Here is a 24,735-nt window from a genome sequence, read left to right on the forward strand (position 1 = left end):
ATTCTAAGTGTCTGACAACATTATCAAAAGGATCCCTACAGAGATAGACCTTTTTGTTAAAGAGTACGATCCTTTTTGTTTAACCAGAAACAGCCATTATATTGCTCTCGCTTGCCACCAGACTCCATTGATTAAAAAGAATAATTTTATCTCTATCTTTAAAACACACCAAAACCATCTTTGTTAGGCTTTCCACTGTTCCAACAATCACCAACTCTGGTTTGGTCGAAATAAATTTACCAAATTAGATCCACAATCTAAACTATAGAAGCTCTGTCTTTATAGTTTATGAAAGGCAAACGCTTGAAGTAGGAGTTGCCTAACACGTTTTTTTTAAAAGGAGCCTTGAAGAACGTTGAGGGACTTGTGGCACAAAAACTCAGTGGACAAAAAGTGCAGAGGAAGATGTACAAACATAAAAAAGGCAAAAAAGAAGCTGCCCTGCAATTTTGTTTCTGTTAAGATCTTTGTTAATCAGTGTGATCTGATAAACAAGACAACAAAACACTCAAAATTGGTAGAGTAGATGAACCTGCTCTTTTAATGTCATTTATACATAAATGGTTACATTAAGGGACACACTGAAACACACAACAATGTCCGTTATCTTTCCTGCAACAGAAAAATAGACCACTGGCCTCAGATGAATTTGATCTGTCATTCATTTTGACTGCAACAGAAGCTTAGGTATTGTTTATCTAATAACTTTGTATCTTCCGTGTAGTCTAAGTTTTTTTCACATTTAAAGGACTACACCAGTGATTTTGCACATTTTTTCCCATTTAAATCACATGCACTTTACATGATCACATGTATCTATTTTGCAAAACAAGCTACTGTGTTTTAGCTTTTGGGTTGTTGTTTTTTTACTACTATTCTAGGCAGCCACCGTTTTATATAAATTTCAGTACAGAGTGACAATCAATTAGTTGGAAACCAACAGCTTCTTGGAAAGATTGGAAAAAATACATCCTACAAACCTAAAAGTGTACACCATGCATTTGAAACTGGTCTGCACAAAAATGAAATATACATGATTTGTAGTTAAGCCTCAGAACCTCAGAAAAACACTGGCATGGTCGTTGAAGGTCTTAGTACCCACAGGCTCACATTCATGAGCTGCTGTAAATGTACCTTTATGGGTAGCTATGAAAGTGCAGACAAACTGTACAGTCAAGCCTACAATTTTTTATTTCTCTACTTTTAGATAACATAACCTTATTTTCAATCTAAATATCAAACATCTTTGGAAAATATTCAGTGGGGTTTGAACATCAGAAGAATTCAACTTAGTTACCATCTGATCATTAATAAAGCACAAACATGATCATCACAAAAAAATTCATATTTTCTCTTCACAGCAGCAATTTGTGACATATTTTTGCTTCGTGATTCCAGTGCACTGACATAAAAGCTGGTATATAGTAGTGACTTTAAAAAAACAGTAACAATGAGAACAAAATCAAAGCAACCATGTTCATTAGTTTCCTTTAAGTCCTGATACATGTAGGCTATGTTTGTGCTGTCTCTGATAAGCTTGATGATATGTGCATTTGCATGTTAGAAACATTAAGACCACACTTACAATAATAAATAATCTCATAAAACAGCCGACAGTAGAGAACATACAAGGATCAGCAAGCAGTCTGATTGGTTAATTTACAGATTACAAAACCTGACAGGCGTACTCTGCACTTCAGTGGACTTAGGCAAACACTGTGTGTACCTAAAAGTATCATGACAAGGGTCTACTATAAAATCAATGTCCTCTGTAATGGCCTAACTTAAATTTTCTTTAAACTGAGAGAGAAAAAACACACAGAGTTTGACAGTATCACAGATATATTCCATATGAAGATATGAAAAATTAGTGTAATATTCAAATGAAAGACTCCATGTTTTTATCGCTTCCCCTTTACCTCAAATGGAATCACTTTATACACATTTCCCCAAATTTTAGCCTGTGTCTTTGGAAACTTTAGAATCTCTACTAGAATTTAAAATGAAGTTCTGTGGGTCTGAACATTGTTTTGCTGCAGAGCACAAGTTTATAATAATGAGCCAACTTTATGAGGTTAAGATGTTTGCTTGATATCCGGTTGTTCTGTAACACTCAGTGGACTGGGTGCATCAGCATTAGTGGCTTCTACGAGAGAGGTGATTTGGTCGAGCAGCCAAACATCAACACACATACTTAAGCTAGAAAAACCTACGTGGATATTGTTTGGAGGCCACATGCGTACAAACCTGGCCAAATGTGAGTACAGTAGGAACAAAAGTACAGTTTCAAAATTACCCTTTTTTTATTTTATTTTATTTTTTTTTTACATTTGTGGCCTTCCACAACCCTCTGATATAAATTTAGATGAACAGGATAGGTGTAGATTAAAAATGCTTCCCTAACTTGTCTCAAAAGTCATCTCCTCTAGTGGTTGACGTGAGGTACAACAGCCTAAATAGATAGACTCATTTGGTAACATCCAGAGACGTGCATGAACAGTTTCCTCAATGTCACATGGTTACTACTAATGGTTACTACTACTAATACTGATATCAGTTTGATATATTCAGAAAGTAGATGATTTCTTTACCTCTTGAACATGATAACAAGAACACAGTGTGAGTGATGTGAAGCACCTGAAACCAGGATCAGCCGATATCATACAGCTGCAACCGTTTCAGACATGCGGTTTCAATCCAACCTGTGCCACCCATTAGCAAGAAAAGTAATAGCATTTAGGAGCTGCAGATAGACTTTAGATATGCTCATGAGCACCATCTACAGACAAGGCCTGCAACAGCTTCTACAGTGTTGACACTAGTGCCACCTGCTAACTAGAATTGGTGCTGAAAATGTCAACTTTAAAACTTGGTTGTTATTGAAATAACTGACATATCTGTTGTTTATTGGTAGAAAAGTCTGTGGTGAGTACAGATTTTCTTCAGACAATTAACACTTACACTCAGTTTATTAGGTAGACCTAGCTAAAACTAATGCAGTCTAATACAACAGAATGTAATAAATCCTACCTTCATAAAGGTTATAATGTTTAGTTAAAAACAAAATGTTTTAGAGAGGTGTTGATTCAACTGTATGATCATTTTGGGGGATGTAGTTTGTAGTGCTGTTGACCTTACATTGTACAGAGAGGTGTTTCTGTTATTTAGCCTAACTTATATATAACTCTTTCAACAGCACCACAAACAAAGGTGGGATTTATTGCAGGACTATTGTATTAGACTGGGTTAGTTTTAGCTAGATGTAACTAACTAATTGGCAACTGAGTGTAGGCTCACTTGTCTAAGCGTTGTCATGTGCCCAAAAAGGTTCAATGTTATGGCTGGTTCATCGATGATTAGAAAATGAATTAACAAAATCTTCAAAACTTAACATTTGGTGAGTTTGAAAGTTCATTCTTGACCTTAAAAACTTTATTCCATTATTGTGAGCACATTCAAGACTTCTGGATAAATCCGATAAGAGCAAACTTTATCTGCTGATGACGACCATGTGATACGGACGAAAGCTGTGGGACAAGCGAGTAAGTGGACTTTGAGATTAAACTGTTTTGTCAAATTAACATTTGGTGTTTTACATTCACAAGCTGAATTGTAGTCACACATTGATGTTACAATTTTACTTGTTATTTTAGCAAACAGGTGGTCAAGTTTCAAATGTAAAATGTAATACAACACAAAGAAAATAGCATATAGAATACCAAAAATGCAGCTGAAACACTCGTTGCTTTGGTGGCGCAGGATTCAGCTACTACTTTCTTTGCCTCTAGAGGGCAACATCAACATGTCTACATCTGAAAGTCTAAACTGCTGCTGCTGTTACTTTCTTTTCCTATAGATGGTGCAGGTTGGCAGGTGTAAAACTGATCTGACAATGATCAAACAGCTTCCTCTTGTGGAGAATCTACAGCCTTCTAAACACGAATGAGTGAGTTTGAGAGTGATTTATGGTCCAGTTACATGACATGCTTCACATCTTAAAAATGTGAGGTTTGGGTTTGACAGTACCTGCTGACACAGAGCAGAAATGTTTCACTTACTGGTTTGTGAGTTTCCAGTATGAAATCGGCAGGAATGCATGGAAAATTAAGTAAATAAGGTGTGTAAATTCCTTACAAAGTCAAATGCCTCAACCCCTCCCACACACATACAGGACAGACACATATACAGAGAGTTCTCCCACCCATCAGCACCCTTCACACAAACAAACACTCACAACCGTCTGTAACCTTGTGTCAACCAATGCCTGACCTGTTCCCAGGCTTCACTAGCCTGCAGTTACCTCACTGTGAATGTGCAACAGCCACTGCTTGTTGTTGAATAACTGTTAAATATTATCCAGATGACATCGATATTGTTGGATATGCTTCTCTCTTTCTCTTCCAAGTGTGAGTACCGCCATCACAGTTTGGTGAACAGAGCTTCCCTGCTGACTGCTTGTCGCCCACAGACCTCAAGACACCACAGGGTTCATGTCCCATAGCTGCAGATAAACACAAGACACAATCAGTTTGTTGTTTGTCAGTTTGAACTAACTATTAAAGAGACATTTCTGCTGATGCTTTCTAAAGTTCAGACAGAGATGAAAAAATGTAACCATCATGATCTACATCTGCAAAAATGGAGAAAGATTTGAATTATGGTTTGTAAGATGCAAGTGTCTGCTTGGATTTGACACTCATAACAACATATTAAATTTAACCATTTTAATTTTCAAATACTGACAGTTATTTTGTGTTTTTCCAAGAATGTATGCATTGCAAAGCCTCTGAAGCAGCATTAAGATTAGCAGTCACTAAAAAACACAATTATGAAATTCTTTTAGGTTAGCAGTCATGGTCACATTAGTGAAATACTTTTCTGCCTGTAGCTGTGATCATGGAAGAACCTGATGTACCACATGACTGGCTGATATATAATATGTAGTGAAATAGCCAGCCCCAGATTCTCAGGAGCCCTGAAGGCCCTAGTAACCCCAGTTCACTGTGTACCAAATAGTATGTGGTAATTTGATTACACAATATAAACTGAAATGATGAGGGCTTTTGGTGGCTCTTGCCACTTGCCTGTGTAGTATTCCAGCTGATCTGATAGGTACTTAAACATAACTGGATACATACACAATGCACATGGGGGGTCAATAGGGGCCCCTAGCAGCTTAATCTGGCCTTAATCATGCTAAATAAAAGACCGAGAACTACAAACCTAACCTCCTTGGCCGAGTTAAAAACACCCTGCTGAGGAGTGACCCCCCTAAATGTTACTGTGTGTGCTTGTATGTCTTATCTGAGACCCATGAATACAATAGATACTGTTTGTTTCCATCCAGACCTTGATAACCTTGTCAGTGCCAGAGGTGAGCAGATTTCCAGTGGTGGGCTCATAGTGCATGTAAACAATGCTGTGCTTGCTGTCGTGGAAGGTGGCTGTGGGCGCTCGACTAGAAGACACAAAGGGAACGCCAGTTACTTTACTGTGTAAGCACTGAGAAAGCTGAGAGCACAAAGGGTCAGTATATGACAACAACAGAGGCTGATTGTTACTCACTCCTCGTCAGTGATGGACTCGTGGCAGCTGTCACACACACGCACCTCAAACTCGAAGCCCATGAGGGGAATGGTGGAGCGTTTGGACGAACATTTGCCACACACCGCCTGACCACACTTCCTACAGTGATGCTGAGGAACACAGGAGGACTTCAACGTGTCAGCTTTGATTAGCAACAGTCTCATTTTTTACCAGGAGCAGCAAAGTTATAAAAGAAGAGTAGCTTAACTCCCAGAGGTGGGCCAAAATAATTGTTTTGCAAGTCTCCAGTCTCCCCAAGTCAAGACCAGCAAGTCCCAAATTAAGTCCAAGTCTTGAACTTTGTGTCGAGTCCTAACAAGTTATTATGCACTCTTCACCAAATTTAATCCCATTTTAAATTTTAAAAGTTAACAGATATTATTATTATTAATATTAGTTTAAAACATTTCTATGTATTATTTTTAAACAAGCAAACACATCAGTGTGCCTTCAAAGCCAAAAGGCAAAAGTCCAACTGAAGTCACAAGTCACTGGTGTTTAAGATGCAAGTTATTTTGGATTTGTCAAGTCAAGTGCTAAATGGCACTGCACCACTGGACTAGTTTTAATACTTGTGAATGATCTTGTGACACTCTCTCTCTCTCTCTCTCTCTCTCTCTCTCTCTCTCTCTCTCACACAGTTGAAATGAAAAGCACAACATAAAGCTGTTTCTGAGAATGAGATAATAAAACAGCCGCAGGACATTTTCTGGCCATTAGTGTAGCAGGAGTGAAGAGTTGTATATGTTTCCTGGAATGTTGGGGTGAATTCAGGGTGTGGTGGAGCTACTGATCACTCAATCTAGAACCTGACGTCTAAACTGTGATGTTAGTTTTTGTGTCTGATGATATATAATTATGGAACTTTTTATATAAAAGTGAAATGAATAAAAGAACATTGGGAATGGAATTGTACAGTACCTGTCGTAGGCCGATCTTCTTACTGTCCCACATCTGTTTGAAGTTCCAGAAGAAAGGCTGCTCACACTTCTGACAGGAGTCACTGTCCAACCATTCTGGGGTCTGTGCAAACACAATTTTAAAATTATACATGTGTTTTTAGATTTTCCCCTTTCAAATTTTGACTCCCAATATCAAGAAAAATATGGATATTATTTTGAACTGTAACACATGTGGATGCTGGGAAATAGGACATGGGGTATCCTGATGAGTTGATGTCAAGATGCATGTGTGTTTCTTTAGTTGGTTTCTATAGTGCCACCACCAGGAGAATTGTCCTCATACTTGAGCATAACATTTTTCTGTGACTTTATGGATTTGTGTTCATGATACTACAGTTTTAGATACTGAAAGAAAGAAAGAAACAATCAAAGGAAACATAATTGAGAATTTGGGCAAAATTTTCCACACAGGAGACTGGCAGAGCATAGAGGGAGAGGGCAAAAGGCTTGTGTGTGTGTGTGTGTGTGTGTTTATAAGAGAGAAACTCAAAGAACATTTTGCTAATCTGGTGACCTTTCATGGATCTCTTAAAAGAATTTCACAGTATCACAGTGATTTTTATCTCTGGATACTCATAGCTGGACACATAACATGCACAAATATACACCTGCAAACATGAAAACACACGGCACACATGATGCATTTCCTCATCTTTCCATTCTTCAAAATTTGTCACAGTTCACAGATTGAGTATCAATGTGTGTTTGTGTGTTTGGTTGATGTCACACTCCATCGGTCTGCTGCCTCCTCTTCTCTCTCTCTCTCACCTCTTGTCGTGTTACATCCATGTTCCAGATGACGATGCCTCCATCTGAGCTGCAGGAGATGAGCTGACGAGTGTGTGAGGCGTAGCACAAGCCCTGAATCTTTTCACTATAGAGAGCGCACATGCACGCACGCACGCACACACACACACACACACACACACACACACACACACACACACACACAACAAATTAAGCAAGCGGTGAATAAAAAGTACAGAGCAGAGGGGCTGTTGTCCCAGCATGTTAACATGAACATAAGTAGTTTGTATGAGAAATGCAGATTGGTTGTAGCTGCGTCTTCTTAAAACTTGCACTCTGTGACTTAACAGCTGTGTGGTATAAAATACAAGTCTCTTTTTTTATTTATACAGTCATAAAGATGGGCCCTTTTCAGACATTGACGTGCACCTCGTTACATAAATCTGGTATCAGTTTTACATGTTGGTCTCATGTCTGAATAAGCACCTGATTCACTCTTCATAAAAGTCACTTTCAACATGGTACAAGTCTGAATTGAATTAGATTATAATGAAATTAACTAATAATTATTTTCATTATCGAGTTTTCTACATTAATCAATTTATCACTTGATCTATAAAATGTCAGAAAATGCTCATCACAAGTTCCTAAAGCCCAAAATGACATCTTCAAATCAGTCCGACCAATAGTCCTAAACCCAAAGATATTCAGTTTACAATATTATAATATTATCCAGCAGTGCTACCGCTCTCTCGCTCACCAGGCACCAAATATTGTGCATGCATTGTGACTCTTTCCATAAAGGTCTTGTCACGTCTGAATATAGCCACATTCACATAACGGAGGCCTACTGTTACATATGTATGTCTGAAAAGGGCTTATTTGTTAAAGTGCTTTCTGGTAATGAAACATAGGTCTCTGTTAAATAAATGTTATGTAATGGATCTATTAAAACAAGACAGGACCATTACAGATAAAACAGCAATGCTCACACAATATTTGGCTTCTCATATGTGAGATGGAGTGGTGGCACTGCTGGGGGACAGTGTTGATTTTTAAACTTATCTTGCAGTTGAATGACTTAATTAATGACCACTGTGAGCATTCGAGATGCCCATCCACTAATCTGGTGAACCCAGATTCACTAATAAATTCTCTCATCAATGTCATCATTTATCAGATAGAATACAGAATTCTTCTGCCTATTAACCTGCAATCAGACACCTCTAAGCAGAGTGAAAAATGGAAACACGTAACGTTTTAATTCAAAGTGCTTTACATAAAGCATAAAAGCAAGATATGGCAAAATAAAAAGACATTTAAAAGAGTTAAATAGAAAATAGAAACCAAGATAAAACAGGAGAGTAAAAGTTACAGTGCAGTATAAGAAATGAATCATTATTTGATTTAATAAAAGGCAGAACAGGAAACAGTAAAGTCTTCAGCCTTAAATTAAAAGAACTGAAGGTTTTAGTGGGCCTACAGTTTTCTGGGAGTTTGTTCCAGATATGTGGTGCATAAAAACTGAATGCTGCTTCTCCATGTTTAGTTTTGACTCTGGGGACAGAAAGCAGACCTGTCCCAGACGACCCGAGAGGTCTGGATGGTTCATAACGTAGCAGAAGATCAGAAATGTACTTTGGTTTTAAACCATTAAGTGCTTTATAAACCAACAGTAGTATTTTGAAATCAATTCTTTGACAGACAGGAAGCCAGTGTAAAGACCTCACAACTGGAGTGATGTGATCCACTTTCTTGGTCTTAGTTAGGACGCAAGCAGCAGCGTTCTGAATCAGCTGCAGCTGTCTGATCGATTTATTAGGGAGACCTGTAAAGACACTGTTACAGTAATCGAGTCGACTGAAGACTGAAAATGTATGGACAAGTTTTTCCAAATATATAATATTCCAAATATATCCAGGATCCTTTGACATAAGTCAAAGGATCCTGGATATATTCTTAAGGTGGTAGTAGGCTGACTTTGTAATTGTCTGTAGTCCATGACTACACCAAGATTTCTGGCTTCGTTTGTGGTTTTTAACATTACTGGTTGAAGCTGAGCACTGACTTTTAAATCGTTCCTCTTTGGCTCGAAAAACATTTACTTCAGTTTTATCTTTGGATGCACCAGAATTTTCTTCAATTAAACAATCATTGATTTGTTCAATACACTTACTCAGTGCCTTGTATTGGACCATAGTCCCCTGGTGACATTGCTATGTAAATTTGTGTGTCATCTGCATAATTATGGTAACATATTTTGTTGTTTTCCATAATCTGAGCCAGTGGTAGCATGTAGAAACAGAAAAGGTCCCAGAATGGAGCCTTGGGGAACTCCACATGTAATGTTTGTCCGCTCAGCTGTGTAATTACTGATAGACACAAAGTAGTCCCTGTCCTTTAAGTAGGATTCAGACCAGTTTAATACTGTGCCAGAAAGTCCCACACAGTTTTCCTGTCAGTCTAGTAACATGTTGTGGTCGGCCGTGTCGAATGCAGCACTGAGATCCAATAATACCAAGACTGAAATTGTGCCACTGTCTGTCTGTCTGTTTAAGTGGATGTCATTGAAGACTTTAAGAAGAGCAGTCTCAGTGCTGTGGTGGTCAAACACCTGACTGGAAGACATCAAAACAGCTGTTTAAAGCCAAGAAGTTATTCAGCTGTTGAAAAACAGCTTTTTTTTTTTTACTTAAAAACGGGAGGTTGATATGGGCTTATAATTTTTCATTATTGACGTGTCGAGTTCTTTTTTAAGAGTGGCTTGATGACTGCAGTTTTCAGGGCCTGTGGGAAGACACCTGAGAGTCTGTCTGCTGTAGCCTATGTGTTTGGATGGATATTCATACTGTGAATGAGATGAAAAGTTGGTGAGATGGTCAAGTTTTTGAAATCAAAGTAAAGAAATTTTTAAATACTGTGCCAAAGTGAGATGAATCTCTTCAGCAGCTTAAATAGGCTATTTCTCAGTATTTAATGATTCATTAGATAGATTTTATTTTTTGTGCATAAAAAAGGTGATTAAATGACAAATTTATAACAGTGATCTTAAGAAGGCGGTAGAGGACTTACATGTTTATTTAACCTTGTGTTGCTGTAGCCTTTCCGTTAATCTGACAGCATTCAATTCAGACTCGTGCCATGTTGAAAGTGCTACAGAAATGTTGCTAGGTCGGACCATGTAAGATTGTCTTTGCAACATATAAGAAAGTTACTCTGGGGGTTATTCAAGCCTGACATACCAAGGTGCCTATCTGAAAGAGGCTGTAGTTTGCTAGATAGATACTTTAATATTCCCTCAGAGGACAACTACAAAAAAAAATACAAACACATTAACCATTGAACACAATAAACTACTAAAATAGTATAGTATAAACAGTATAAATAGCTCAGTAATACCATAGAATAAGACAACAACAATCAATCAGCACAAAACAGACAAACATTTATGTTGTCCATCCAGCTGAATAAGCGATGCAGTCAAGAGGGGATGTTTGTGATTTTTACTTGTGTCCTTGCAGTTCGATGGCGGTGCCTTTGCGCCCTCCGATGTCCCACATGATGATAGAGTGGTCTGAGCTGCCGGAGAACAGCACCCTCTGGACCGGGTCCCAACACAGCGCCGTCACATTGCCTGGAGCAAAGTAAAACACACACACACACACACACGCACACGCACACGCACACACACACACACACACACACACACACACACACACACACACACACGCACACACACACACACACACCAGCACAAAGTCACACTCCCACACAATTAACAAGGACATACATTAGGCCAAGGCCAGTGCACATAATATCATCACAGCTCTGAGGATGAGTCTTCACAGAATTATTTATGATCCACTGATCATGCTATCCGAATTGGTCAATTTAGGAACTGGGATGGTGTCCCCTGGGTTGTCATGTACTGGTTTTCATAAGACTTGTTTCATTTACTTTAAAAACTATATATTTCTTTTATAACTGATTTTATGTGTTGAGCCTAAAGGCTAATTTCTTGGACAGATACTGTTAATATACATGACTCCTCCTCATCTGTTTGCACATCATCTCTTTTTACTGCTTTTCTGATGTTTTAAATGACAGTAAATGATTAATGACAGTCAATGAATACCTGAATGTAACAAAAATCCTTTCACTAAATTCAAGATCGTTGTTCCTGGCCCTGAACTAATCTTAAAACTAATTTAGATGTCTCTTTATCCTTTACCTCCAACCATCAGCTTCTATCTAAATACCTTAAATCCTATTTAAGACACTGTAACAGACATTTTTCACTGCCTCCTTTGTTGAAGCAGATCCCAGTGACAGCTGCAAAAGATTTTCTTGAACATTCAAGACCACAGCTCTTAAAATCACTTCTTTACTGGCTCAATAAATCTGCAACCAGCCTGAGGACAACAGAGGCTGACAGAGGCAATCTAGCATAAACTATTATGTGAATGTAATGCAGCTACTGTAAGATTTCATTTTCATTTATATTTCTGCAGAAAGCTTTTTTTTTTTAATTGTTTCATTATTGAGTGTTATTTATTTAAATTGTATTGTTTTCTTAATTGCAAAGCCATGTGTAACATAACTTTGAAAAGACAACTGTATAGATAATTACCAAAAGTATTATTAAATTCAATTGTCTGTGATTTGTATTCAGTAACAACTTCTCTCTCTCGTATCAGCAGAAAGGCACACAAGGAAAACATACTTGTTCATTCTCACAAACTAATATTTGTAAGAGTTATGAGTGTATGAAAGCAGAGCAGCTAAACTTTTCTGGGCTTATAAATGTAGCTGCAAGGTAATTTAGGTCATTTATATTTGTGCAGACAACATCTGAACAAATATTGTGCATAAATCTCTGCCAGTTTTTTCAACAATGGTGTAGCTCATGTACTGTAGTATACGCTGAGGCTGCAAGAATTCTGAGCTCCATCAATGTGTGTGCTAGTGATGCAATTAATGATTACTTTTATTATGGATCAGTTAGTTATTAGTCATTATTTATTGATTCAAAGAATAATTGTTTAGGATATAAAATGCCAGAAAATAATGAAAAATGCCCATCACAATTTTCCTGAGCTCAACATGTCTTGAAGTGTTTTGTTTTCTCCAAACAACAGTCCAAAACCCAAGATATTCAATTTACAATGATAGAGAGAAACAGCAAATCAATCAACTAACTGATTAATCATTTCAGCACTAGTGTGTACAGTGTGTGTCTGTGTATGTGTGTTGTACCAGTGTGTCCCTTGAAGGTGGTGACCAGGCTGCAGCTGTCCTGCTCCAGCTTCAGGATGGTCACCTGACCAGACTGGTCCCCTACGAAGGCGTGTCTGGTCTCCACATCAAACCTGGGATAAGATTAAGGTCGAAGAAGAAAGCACAGACCAAACAAGCAAAATCCCACTGCAATTTCAATGCAACTGAGCTGCACAGTGAAACAAATGGTTTTATCGGTGTGAAAACTATAAAATCTAAGATCTGAGTCAAAAGGCCTTTGTAGTGGCAGTAAAGGAATTACAGTGTGTCAGTGGATGACTCTTAGCTCTTTCACTGGCCATTTAGTCATTGAGTCCTCCTCTGACCTGGTTAAGTCTCTACAGAACAAAATCATTACAAACACTGTCCACATTGTAGAAGAGAAAAACAACAGCTCCTCAAGGAATAACCTAATTATCCCATCCAATCAAAATCTTTGTCTTAAAAAAACAACAACAAAAAACCCAATAAAAATCTAATTACAGGAATTGGAGTTTTTTTCCTTTCTCTCTCTGGGAACCTGAGATTGTATATTCTATATCATTACCAGTGAGCACAGATTAGGTGATTTACAAGTAAAAAGACATCTAGATCAATGGTTCCCCTCCCCTCCTCAATCAAACTGTAAACAAATCTAATTTGTATCAACCAATTACCAATATTTGGGAATTGAGTAAAAAAGCAAATTAAGTCAAACTTTTTGAACGTTTCATTGAAATAACATTACAAAGATGCAAGACATGCAAGAGAACAGTAATTTCAGTGAATTCCTGTTAAGTAAAGTTAGTTAGTAAGTTAAATAATGTTAAAAGTTCAAACTTTCCCCAAGCTGCCAGAATATTTACACACAAAAAACATAGGGCTCTCCAAATACACTAAGTGAACCAGAGAGCATGAAAGGTTTTGTCATATTTTCTTGACTTTGGTTTTTGACTGACCCATTTGCTTGATGACCATCACTTGTCAAAATCTGTCTTCAATCTTATACTTTACATGTCATTTTGCTGTCTGAATAAACGTTTAGCATCTGTTGTTTCCACATAAATGAGACTAATTTTAAACTTGCTGTAGTTATACTATTTATCCCCAGATCAAGTGTGCCCTACCTGCAATGGTTCTCCTGTCCCACAGTTTGAGAACCACTGGTCTTGGTTGAAGTCAAGCTTTAGTTAAAAAGTGATTTTTAGACATATAGCAGCAGTTAAATTACATCCACTAAAGTGTTGTTTAAACAGCCAAAAAGTAGATGTCTAAAACACATTCACTTTTCAACAAGTTACCTTTTCACCTGCTAATTACACACACCACACTCATTAGGTTTTGTTCAATATGGCTTCTCATAAAACAGAGTTGGTACAGAAACATCCCTTATCATCATGTCTAACGTCACACACTCAAAACAAAAAATGTCACTGCTCAGTGTTTCTACTCCCACTGATTTTCTTGCCATGCTAACCAGACAGGTTGGCATGTAAAGGCTAGCAGAATACCAGCAGTCTATTGGCCTCATGGCAGGCTCATTGGTATGGATCAGTGTTGCTGCTGAGCACTCACAGCCTTTCATCTGGCCATTACTGAAACCTACTCAGACCGTTTCCTTGACAACAGCATGACTGATGCCTATTGTTAGCCCTTCCCATTAGTACAAACTAACTGGAAGCTAATCTCAATTGCCCTGTCTTATGTTACTGTGGCCTTAAAATAGACTGTGTTGTCATAATAAAAGGCAGAGATTTTTCACAGTCCAAAGCACCTAAGATGGCTTGTCACTTCCCATTTGGTTACGTCCACTCCACTCCATTTAGCAGGAAGCTTGGCTGTCAAGTTCATTGAGCGCACTCTAGGGGCCAAGTAGCCAACAAATCAAGACAACAAACAGACCAGGAGGTGGGGGCGGCATTAAAGGATACTGTAGTCCTGAAACCCAGGCGGCAGTGCGATACGTCCCAAGCTGCTGGCCACTCTCTGAGCAGTGCCACGTGAAGTTTTTGTCCTGGCCGGTGCTCAGAAGCCACTCCATCTCCAACACAAACAGCACCACTGCCACTCTGCCCTGATGGGCTGCAGGCACACAAAAACACACATAAATACAACACATGAGATCCATTTTCACAATCACTTCTATCACAGTGCAGGGGTATACCCAGTAATCTTGTTTAGGGTTGGAGTAGGATGGTGTCAAAAATTTATAGCACATATTTAGTGTGCTGACATTGCACAGAAATACAAATTTAACACCCTATTTCAGAAACAGGAAGATGGTGCTACAGTAGAGAATAATGGACTAGCACCGCCGCCTTCTTTAAGGAAAGATCTGACCAACAAATGAAGAGGAAGTTGCTTGACACTGGTGCTGAGATATTTTGAGATCTACAGTTTCACAGTACACACAGCTATGCATGACACAAGGAAATGTGGTACACATCGTCACATAATATCAGAGAAACACACATCATGAAAGGTCACCTATTAATATTACTCTGCATTCATCTAAGAATCAGTTTTTCCAAGGCTTGTATGTGTATTCATACGATAAAAAAAATCTAATGTAGTTGAGGCCGTAGAGGAGACGGGAGGAGATCGATCAGTGGTGCTCTGGTCCAGTTTTTTCTGAGTGAGTTATACTCAAAAGAAAAAAAAGATTTATGAACACTGCCAGAGAACAAATACTCCTCAGGCTGCAGAGTTTTCAAAGCCTTAAGTACACAGAGCTGAGCAGACTTTATTAGCAGTAAAATGTCCTGAAACTGCCTGGGTAATAATAAATATATATAATACAAATGATATGGTCCAGAGATTTTAGAGAATTGCAGAATCTGAGGAGGGTGGCAGCTCTTAGAAATAAGCTTTCTATGGGCATAATGAGGGTCAAGGAACAGTCAGTTACATATTTTAAAGACACACTTCATGTTACATGTGAAGGTACGACACATTGGATGTCAGTACTATATTATAAGGTATCAGACAGTTGAATGTTTGTCTTTTAAAGACCTTTTAAGTCCAAGTATAAAGAAGATTATGAAATATATGATTCAGGCAGGGCAATTCCAGGTTTGTTTGTTTTTTTCTTTAATGGGGGCAAAAGAGAGGTTATCATTTGTTGAAATAGAGCAAATGAAGCCCCTATCTGAAGATTTTTATGTTTGATTATAGCATCTTTTAAATTATTCTATGTGATAAGGTCTCTTTTTTGCTACCACCACTAGGAGTAACCGTAGTCAGACATTTTCAAATACTTTACATAGGGGCTTTGAGACCTTACATATGCACTTTTTCTGGTACTTTCAGCAACAACTGCCACAATAATTACAGAGAGATTTTAATAGAGAGAAAACAAACAAGTGCAATCAAACTTAAAGTATTTTTTTTCTTGCACAGGCGTTCACACAGTGTGTAGCACTATTCATTAGGGTTTCTCTGAAATATGACAGATAGTATATAATATAAAGCAGTGGTTCTCAAACTTTTTCCATCATGCCCTCCTTTGGAAGCAAAAAATAACAATCAAACGCCCCTCGTGTAAAATGATGTAATTTTACCATTTTCAACCATTAACAACATTGGGGAAAGTGAAAAAAACAATATCTAAAACAGGAACATCATGTTTCATGCATCTTACTCATGAGTTACTGATGTGTAAATGAAAAACAGAGATAAAACTTTACTCAAACTGGTAGAGTTTTTAGACACAAGTCTCTCATGCTACACTGACAGTAAACCCAAGAGCAATATAGGCTTTGTCAAATTTTGTTTTAGAACAATGTGTTTTCTTAAGCAGCAGCATCTGTTGTCTGTCCATCAAGTATCTTACATGTCAGTTTGCTTTCTGAATAAATCTTTCTAAACTAAATCTCAATAGCCTTGCTAGTATGAGAGCACTCTTGTTTCCTTATTCCTTCATAAATCAGATACACTTAACTTTAGATGGGAGACACAATACAGTTTATACATGGGGACAATGGCACACACTTTCAGTCATAGTGTTTACGAAACTATTCGTACAAATAAAGTCAGCTAAGCGTTTGAGAAAAAAAACATGACTAATAATTGTACATTTGAATTTAAGATATTTTACCACTTTTTCTGGACGTTTAAGACTAGGTTACAAAACAAACCAACAACGGTTTCTTTTGGTTCTCTTCCAGACATGTGTGATATTAACTGACTCACACACACACACACACACACACACACACACACACACACACACTTCCTGTCTCACCCTGGTATGTGCGTGCTGGGGTCATCTTATTGTAGTCTTCTGACAGGATGAACTCCTGAAAGACAGGAAGTGGGGATAAATGTTCACAATGACTGAAGTTAATGACTAAGGTTTCCAAAAAAATCTATAAATGGCAAACACAAGTGTGTTACTGTGATAAAATTCCAGTATGGACGTACTGCAGGCCTGTGCAATAGCCAGTGAAAAGAAGAACAGCTCTTGGTCTGACAGTGTGCTTTCCTCTGAGGCCACCACCCATACTAAAACAAATCTGGGAACTAGACGTTCTAAGGTTGTTCTGGGATGAAAATCCTAGAAAATGTTCTGTTACTGTCTGACTTTGTGTTGGATGAACAAACAAACAACTCCCACAATGAAATTCTCAAACAACAAAACAAAAACAGTAAAAACTGGACAGTAAAAAATGCTGCATCTTAGAATAGACCGGCCTGTAATGTGCTGTAAAGCACATGCCAGTGTAGTACAGTACAGTAAAACTCTTTGGTTTGGTTTGTCCTTTCTGAGCTACAGTAGAAACATGGCAATGCAACATAGTTGACCTCAGTGGAAAGGGACCCACTCCCTCTGTAGATATAAAGGGCTTATTCTAAGGTAATGAAAACACAACAATTCTTATTTTCAGGTGATTATACACTAATGAAAACATACTTCATTCCATTTTATGTGCTAAAAGGCAGATGACAAATATCCCAAGAGCTTCCTGTCAACATGGCGACAAAAATACAACCTACTGGGATGACATGTATCCTTCAGGTGATAACTACTGAAACAGCAAGAAAAGCAAACAGTCTTCAGTTGAGTGAGGAAAAGAAAGAAAGAAACCCAGGGGGTTGTGTTTGAAGAGGAAGCAGGTTGGTGGTTGGACTTACACAGATGCTTCCAGTATCCATCCCCACGGATAGCCTCCTGGTCTCTGGGTTAAAGGACATACAGGAGCTGGGCGCTGGAGACACAAAGACACACAATAATAGTGATCACTCTGCCTGTGTGTGCATGCATGTTATTGTTATTTTGGGAAATCTTTACAATCTAAATTGCTATTTTTTGCATGTAAATTTGTATTGTTATGGTAATTTCACTGGCACAGTGATTTCTGTTCTGCTGTAGTACATTCTTGACCTTGGAGACAGTTGGAAATCAAATTATAAAGGTAAATTTACTAGCTTTCTTTGAGCTTTCAGCTGCATCTCACAGTCTTCCTCAGTGGATGGAGTTTGCTCAGTTGACCGAAGTTTCATACTTAGGTCACGTAATGACAACTGAGCAAACTCCATCCACTGAGAAAGACCATGAGATAGAATTGAAAGCTCTAGAGAAGCTTTTGAGTGGACCTTGAGTTAAGATTGTCTTGGGCATTGTTTGGAAAATACACCCCAAAACATACTTTATTTATCATTTTCTTGCTACTAATTGGCTGACATACGCTAAAATCAGCTGATAATGTAGGCCTGAGTCATCAGTATGGTTCTAATACTGAATGTGCTTCATTAGTTCAGATTCAACGTGCATCTCTTGAGCTTGATATGTGTCTCCTGTCTGATATAGACCAGGAACATTATTAAATTGTGTCCTCCAGCTATGTCACCGTCTGTGGTGTTGGTGGTGCACTGAAAGGCATTATCTTCAATGTGACAACATTCTCAGCTTCACAATGGCCATACACAGATGGTTTGGTTATTCTGTCCACCGTCTGTGGGCTAATTGCTCAGTGCACAAATCATCTTAAACAGCTTTACTCCTCAGTCAGTGTTGATTTAGGTCACTCAAGCAGAACATGTTTTGTTTTTTTGTTGACAGTCGGCCTTTGCTCGTCTTGTTTATTTGAACAATATTTGATTAAAAATGAAATTAACTCTGATAATGTTTTCTTGTTTATACTGTATTTTTTCCATTGCAATTTCCACATTTAAATATACTTGAATAGCAGCAAAAATGCCAACTGTCAGCAGCTTCAGGACAAAAATATCAGAATCTTTATTTGTCTATAATGACAAAATCAACAAAACCACTGTGAGGTCATCATGCAGAAACAATTGCAGCAACAGTGTTTAAACAGTTACCATATAGATACCAATTATTTATTATAAATAGTAATATACTTTAATTGTTCCTCTTACTCAAAGGCCACAGTATATTTGCTATTTCTTGAAATATTGACTAATATTGTTGTTTTTTGGAAGGTTCAATGTGAGTCAGTACAAACCTCTAAAGAACTTCCTTTCTGTTTGAAACCCTGTTCAGCTGATTTAATGTGGTGAAAATAATCCCAAAACGGAAATACTGTAAATAATTTAGACGCTTCTGTCAACAGTTACCACTTTGGATAACAGGTGCTGCCGCAATTTCCTGGATATGTTGGCTGAGGTTTAGAGAACAAAAAAATAATAAACATGGGACCAAAGTCCCTGCAATTTGACCTCATCTGAAAGTTTCCAGAGAGCACAACAAACATAGCAACTTGTGATGAAGCAACTCAAAGATGCACAGATGCCTTTATATATGAAAAACTTAATGAAGAACTAGAACAAAACTCCATTCAGGAATCAATTAATTCTATATGTTATCAAATTTTAAGTCATTTCAATCAAGATTTTGACTCAATTCTGGCTAAGATAAAAACTGAAAACAAATTTCAATTGGTATATTTGTAAATGAATGTAGTGATTACTGTGTTATCTTTTGCACACTAATTTCAGTTTTTATATCAGTATACTAAAATGTTTAACATATGCAGCCTCTGGTAATGCTATCATAAGCTACAGATCTTGCTGATGGTAGCACAGGATTTCCTTCAGTTGCACAGCTGGAGGGAAACAAGGACAAACAGTGTCACAGACATGCAGCACTGCAGTACTGAAGAAGGGAGAGTAAATGATCCTACAGGAGCTCAAACGCTGAATTTAATTTCAGGAGCAATTAAATTCCACACTTTCATGTCATTCTGAGAAGTGGAGTCTGCGTGATTCATTCTGTTCATCTTGATGAGGAGAGACGCACACACAGAATGAAACACAGAAAAACACAGAGGAAGAGTGACCAAAAACAGGAATGAACAACAGGCCAGTTACAAGAAGTACATGTTATCTGGACAACTTTGCTGACTAAAGTTACATACTCATAAATATTCATGACTTATTCCATTACACTGAACAAGCCATAGTCATTGCCTTTGTTTTAAGATATAGCTTTAAACCGAAAGCCCTTAATCAAACAGTTATAAACAGTATACACACATAAAAAGTTACATTTACACATATAGGCAAAAAGTAAGCAAGAATACTTACATGACATTGTGTGGTAGACACTGGGCCAGTACTGACCGCTGTCTCTCTTCAGCCATACCCGAATCGTCCTGTGGGGTGAAACCATAACATTTTAGCCTCTGCGTTACCAAGAACCCTCATGGAATCTGAGGTGTAATGCTAAATTCTTGATGTATTCTCCAGTCATTCTGGGCTGAAGCGGGCTACAGTTTCTCTTTGAAAGGTTTTCTTTAATCAACACTAACAAGGCAAGACAGTAAACACACCCAACTTCACTTTCTCTTGGTTCAAATCAGAACTAATCAGTGATGGCAATGCTGCACACTTCCCAACTATGTGGGAAATTATCTCCAGGTTCCCCAACGCCAACATTTCTGTGAAAATGGGGAAGTAAGCGACTGTGCTCACATCACTGATCACAAAATGTAACCAGCACTTTCCAGATTTCGCAGCCATTTTTGAAGGACATTAAATTGTTCTCAAATCCTTTCTCTGTTGATGTGGAATGAATACAGGAGGACGTGCAGTTGGGGCTTATTGAAATGCAATGTGATGATACTCTGTATAAAATTCCTGCTGGAGGATGATCGACATTACAGCATGCCACTCCTATTCTGCCTCAGTGACTTTGTGTGCATGCACAGAGAAGTTGCTGTGTTTTCTCTGACCAGAAAATTTGTCCAGTTGTGCACAGTCAGACTATTGTCACCTACGCTGTTGTTTACACTCTCCAAAGTTACCACCAGCAGCTCCCACTGTCAGAGTTCTACAGGGGTTTGGAAAAGGCCAGATTTCCCCAGATGAGGTGCCATGATAAGGATGCTCAGTTTATTTGGCTCTACAAACAAATGTGAGCAAACATATTCTCTTATAACACTGAACAAGAGCAAACTGAGGTCCAAGATGACTGACAGTCACCTCCATGATGTATTCCGAATCTTACAAGACTTAAACCGTATCCGACAGCAATTATCCAGTCCAAGGCCCAACCTCACTGTTCAAATTTAATAGTGATAAAATCATCTTACCACATATTCAAGTGTACAGCACAAAGTGATAAAAACTCAATCATTAAGATAGTCTCTTAAAAAGGTATAATATGTAACAATTCTGCATTAAAATCTCTAAAAATGACTAGACCTATGTTATATATTTTGTTTAGTTGTATACTTACATTATCCCAAATATTTCCAACAATGTTCAAACCCAGAGAAATCCGTAATTTTATTCAAGGTAACAGTGCGTTTCATTTGGTCGCCTGTCAATAGTGTCATATCCCCTTTACCCCCTCTAGTTGCAATAACTTCTGGGGAAACACCAAGGAAACTAAAAAAGAAGGAACATTACATTATGCCAACCTATGCTCTGCTTGATGCCAGTTCTATTGAAGACTATGGGAGATGCATGGAGAGGCACACTAAAACTCAACATATCTATGTCGTATGACCTTTGATGAATAAATTCCTCTACCAAATGAAAGAACACACTTCAGAGAGTACATTACTGACTGATTTTTCCAAATGTGTGCATTTGTTTATTTGCTGTAGGTCTCAAAATAGTATCCAAAAATGATTATAGGCATACTTAAAAGGGCTCATGGCAGTCAAATTAAAATCCTCACCATGGCAAATGAAAAAAAAAAGTAGCAAGTGTATGATGTAGATATGTTGAGTTTTAGTGTGCTTCTCCATGCATCTCCCATAGGCTTCAATTGAACTGCCACCAAGCAGAGCATTTAAGGTTAAAATATGTAATGTTCCTTCTTTTTTAGTTTCTTTGGGAAACACGGGATATGTCACAGAGTGAGGAAGGAAGTCGGTGAATGAGACTAAACGTTACTTGAATAAAACTTTAATACATTACCTCATCTGTGAACATGACTGCCGTGACTCTGCGAGAGTCAGGCTAGATAGATTTTCATGGCAATGGTGGTTTGGTGGTTGTTTAACAGTGAAGACAACAACTCCCATTATCCCACAACAAACTTTATTAACGAATCCCTCACTGAAATGTTCCAGGAGATAGCCATGTGATGATAAGTAGTATACAGCCCTGGATCGTACAGGACATACAACCTTTGAACATGCAGAGGCTCACACCCACCTTCAAGCACTTGCAGATTGTCAATAGACTGGATATACACACTTAGCGGCCAAAGAAAACGCACACACACACACATCCCCAGGCTAGTGTAAAACTGGTAGAGTGAGGGGAGAAAGTACTCTTATTCTAACTGGTGACCCCGTGTGGGGAACTCAACATACGTCAAACACACCAACAACCCAAACTGCACAGAGGAGTACATGGGTTAATTTTTGGTAGCTAGCTAGCAAACGTTAGCCACCATTAAAAATGATCATAGACGACAGTTAAACCTGATAAACTACATTTTTATTGACGTTAATTTACTTGGTCATAGGTTTTTTTTTTAATTTTTTATTATGCGCTCAAATGACTGTGTCTGCTGACACTTTTATTGAAATGTTAGGGAATGTTGTCTTCTACAAACCGCTGGACTGTTTCTACGTACAACGGCTTTGAAATTATTAAGCCAGACGGGGGCATGAGCTCAATCAATGACCGACAGGAGCGGGGACATTGTTGGGGGAAAACAAGGCAGGTGACGGTTATAAATTGGCAAAGCTTAACGTACCTGTCCTCAGACACGCTGATTACGCCGTCTTCCTTGGGAATGATGACCGCCGTGGTCACAACATCTTGGAAAGCCTCGATTTTGCTTAGCAGACATGGCTTCCGAGCCTGCGGTTGGGGATGAATTTCGGCCGCCATGGGTTGGTGGTGCACAAACCTCCGTCTACGGTTCTGGCTCCGGGAAACATAACCCACCCCGGTCTGACAGTGAAGCGTCGGCTAGGAGCTGCTAGCTAGCTGTCAGCAGGTAGCACACGGTGTTGTCACGGCTGCCAGAGATGCTGTCAGTCAGCTGACAACACACACACACATACACACACACACACACACATACACACACTCGCCCGCGCCTACAGCCAGAACCAAGCACTTCCTCTGAACAAAATAAGACTTCCGGTAGAATTTTTATATTTATATTTTCAAAATAAAAGCGTCATCTCTGAAACTCAAACATTTTTTTAAACAAATATTTACTTGTGGTCTGGTACAACATTCGGCATACAAACTTAGGTTTTGTGGTAGTACAAAATACAAAAAAAAAAACCCCAACTAAATCTGAGCAGATTTCAGTAATAACATTTAAAAGTGTGATGCAGTAGAATCTCAAAAGAACAATGTAATTAAATAGCACCTCATTATTAAACTTATCATAATAATACCACTTTTTAATAAGACACCCTTTATAAAGGGTTTATAAGCTACAATCAATGGCTTTATTAAAGAGGTACTCCAGTGATTTAGTATTGCACTCACAAAGCACACTTTTTAAAAAAGGCCTAGGCCCTAGTATGTGTAAAGTTTTAAAAACATTTGATCTTACATTTTCTATAATGAAACTTGACCACTGTCATTAGATCCTCCCTTTCTAGTAAATGCCCAAGTCATCCAGACTCCACATCCTCAGGCTTCCTGTTAGAAATTTGTTATCCCTCCAGACCAAATACAAATACATTATACAGCTGTTTTGACAGGCTGAGTAGAAATAACTATAATGAATTTAATGTGTAGAATCAATGGATTGCCCTTTTAATAGTTAATAAATAATTTCCTAATACTTTATAGATATGTTAAAAGCCATTAAAAAGAACAACTTTTGGGTTACCAGGTTGTGGAAAATCCTCCTCCAGCATGACACTTGCTTTGTCTTTTTAGCTAGCTCTTTACTAGGACTCCTCAAATGGACCACTTGCCTTCTGAAAAAGGGCTGTGGGGCATCTGGACCAAAATCCATTTATTAACAACTTATCAACATTTACAACTGCAGACTTGATGGGTTATTGTATTATTACTTAACAGAAACAAACGGTCATAACATTACAAAGATATTTGTATTGAAACAGCACACACTGATGAGATTTTATTCAAACAACATGATGAGAATTTTCTCACTTTAAAATGGAATGAAAATACCTCCCACCATGGACATTTCACCTCTACTGCACTGTTCTTTCTACATTTTTACTATTTTAAGTGTTGATGGTGGATTTACATCTAGCCAAACTCAATGTATAGCCTAAAACACAGAATAGCAGCAATGACTGACAAACTGCACAGTTCCCAACTTACTGTATTCAATACAATGAATACGATAATGCAGCCTCTAAGTTTATGTGCTTTCATGTTGAAGGCACATAACCTGAAGTCTTTTTTTGTTTATTATTCTTGGAAGCTTTACACATTTCACTGACGGACCAAGGCAGTAATCAAGGCTCCTTGACAGCAAAAAAATCACACTTCCGGTTATGACTTTCATAGTAAAACCCTTACTGACAATCTTGAATGTTTTGGTAATGTTTTTGATCAAAACAAAGTATCATCGTAAAACAACTATTTAATACTTAGTAACTATTAGAGTGTTTAAATGTTGTGTGTTAACATCAACAAACTCAACAATGTGACACATCATATGAAAACACTTCTAGTACCTCTTGTAGGACGTTTACAAAAAGTCGTGAAACACAAAGACAATTATTTCCGGTCACAAATTTGTCTGGACTTCAGAATA

The 24,735-nt window shown here is 38.0% G+C and overlaps 1 protein-coding gene across 1 annotated transcript; it reads right to left on the minus strand.

Moving 5' to 3' along the window:
* Positions 1 to 514: 514 nt before the first annotated feature.
* wdfy2 (WD repeat and FYVE domain containing 2) lies at positions 515 to 23,087 on the minus strand. The gene is made up of 12 exons (XM_044215724.1): positions 22,732 to 23,087; positions 20,100 to 20,167; positions 17,685 to 17,758; positions 16,795 to 16,849; positions 14,483 to 14,633; positions 12,552 to 12,664; positions 10,803 to 10,929; positions 7,317 to 7,422; positions 6,508 to 6,609; positions 5,566 to 5,696; positions 5,350 to 5,458; positions 515 to 4,501 (listed from the first exon to the last, which is right to left on the minus strand). The coding sequence occupies exons 1-12, from the start codon at positions 22,866 to 22,868 to the stop codon at positions 4,472 to 4,474; spliced, it is 1,203 nt and encodes a 400-aa protein (XP_044071659.1). The 5' UTR covers positions 22,869 to 23,087; the 3' UTR covers positions 515 to 4,471.
* Between the last annotated feature and the right edge of the window lie 1,648 nt (positions 23,088 to 24,735).

The sequence above is a fragment of the Siniperca chuatsi genome, linkage group LG12 (genome assembly GCF_020085105.1).
Source record: "Siniperca chuatsi isolate FFG_IHB_CAS linkage group LG12, ASM2008510v1, whole genome shotgun sequence".
Classification (NCBI taxonomy): domain Eukaryota; kingdom Metazoa; phylum Chordata; class Actinopteri; order Centrarchiformes; family Sinipercidae; genus Siniperca; species Siniperca chuatsi.

Coding starts and splice junctions, on each gene's coding strand:
- wdfy2 (XM_044215724.1), bottom strand. CDS start 22,868: ATGGCGGCCGAAATTCATCCCCAACCGCAGGCTCGGAAGCCATGTCTG. Junction 7,423..10,802: donor ATCGAACTGCAAGGACACAA/GTAAAAATCACA, acceptor CGCTCTCTATAG/TGAAAAGATTCAGGGCTTGT. Junction 5,459..5,565: donor GAGTCCATCACTGACGAGGA/GTGAGTAACAAT, acceptor TGTGTCTTCTAG/TCGAGCGCCCACAGCCACCT.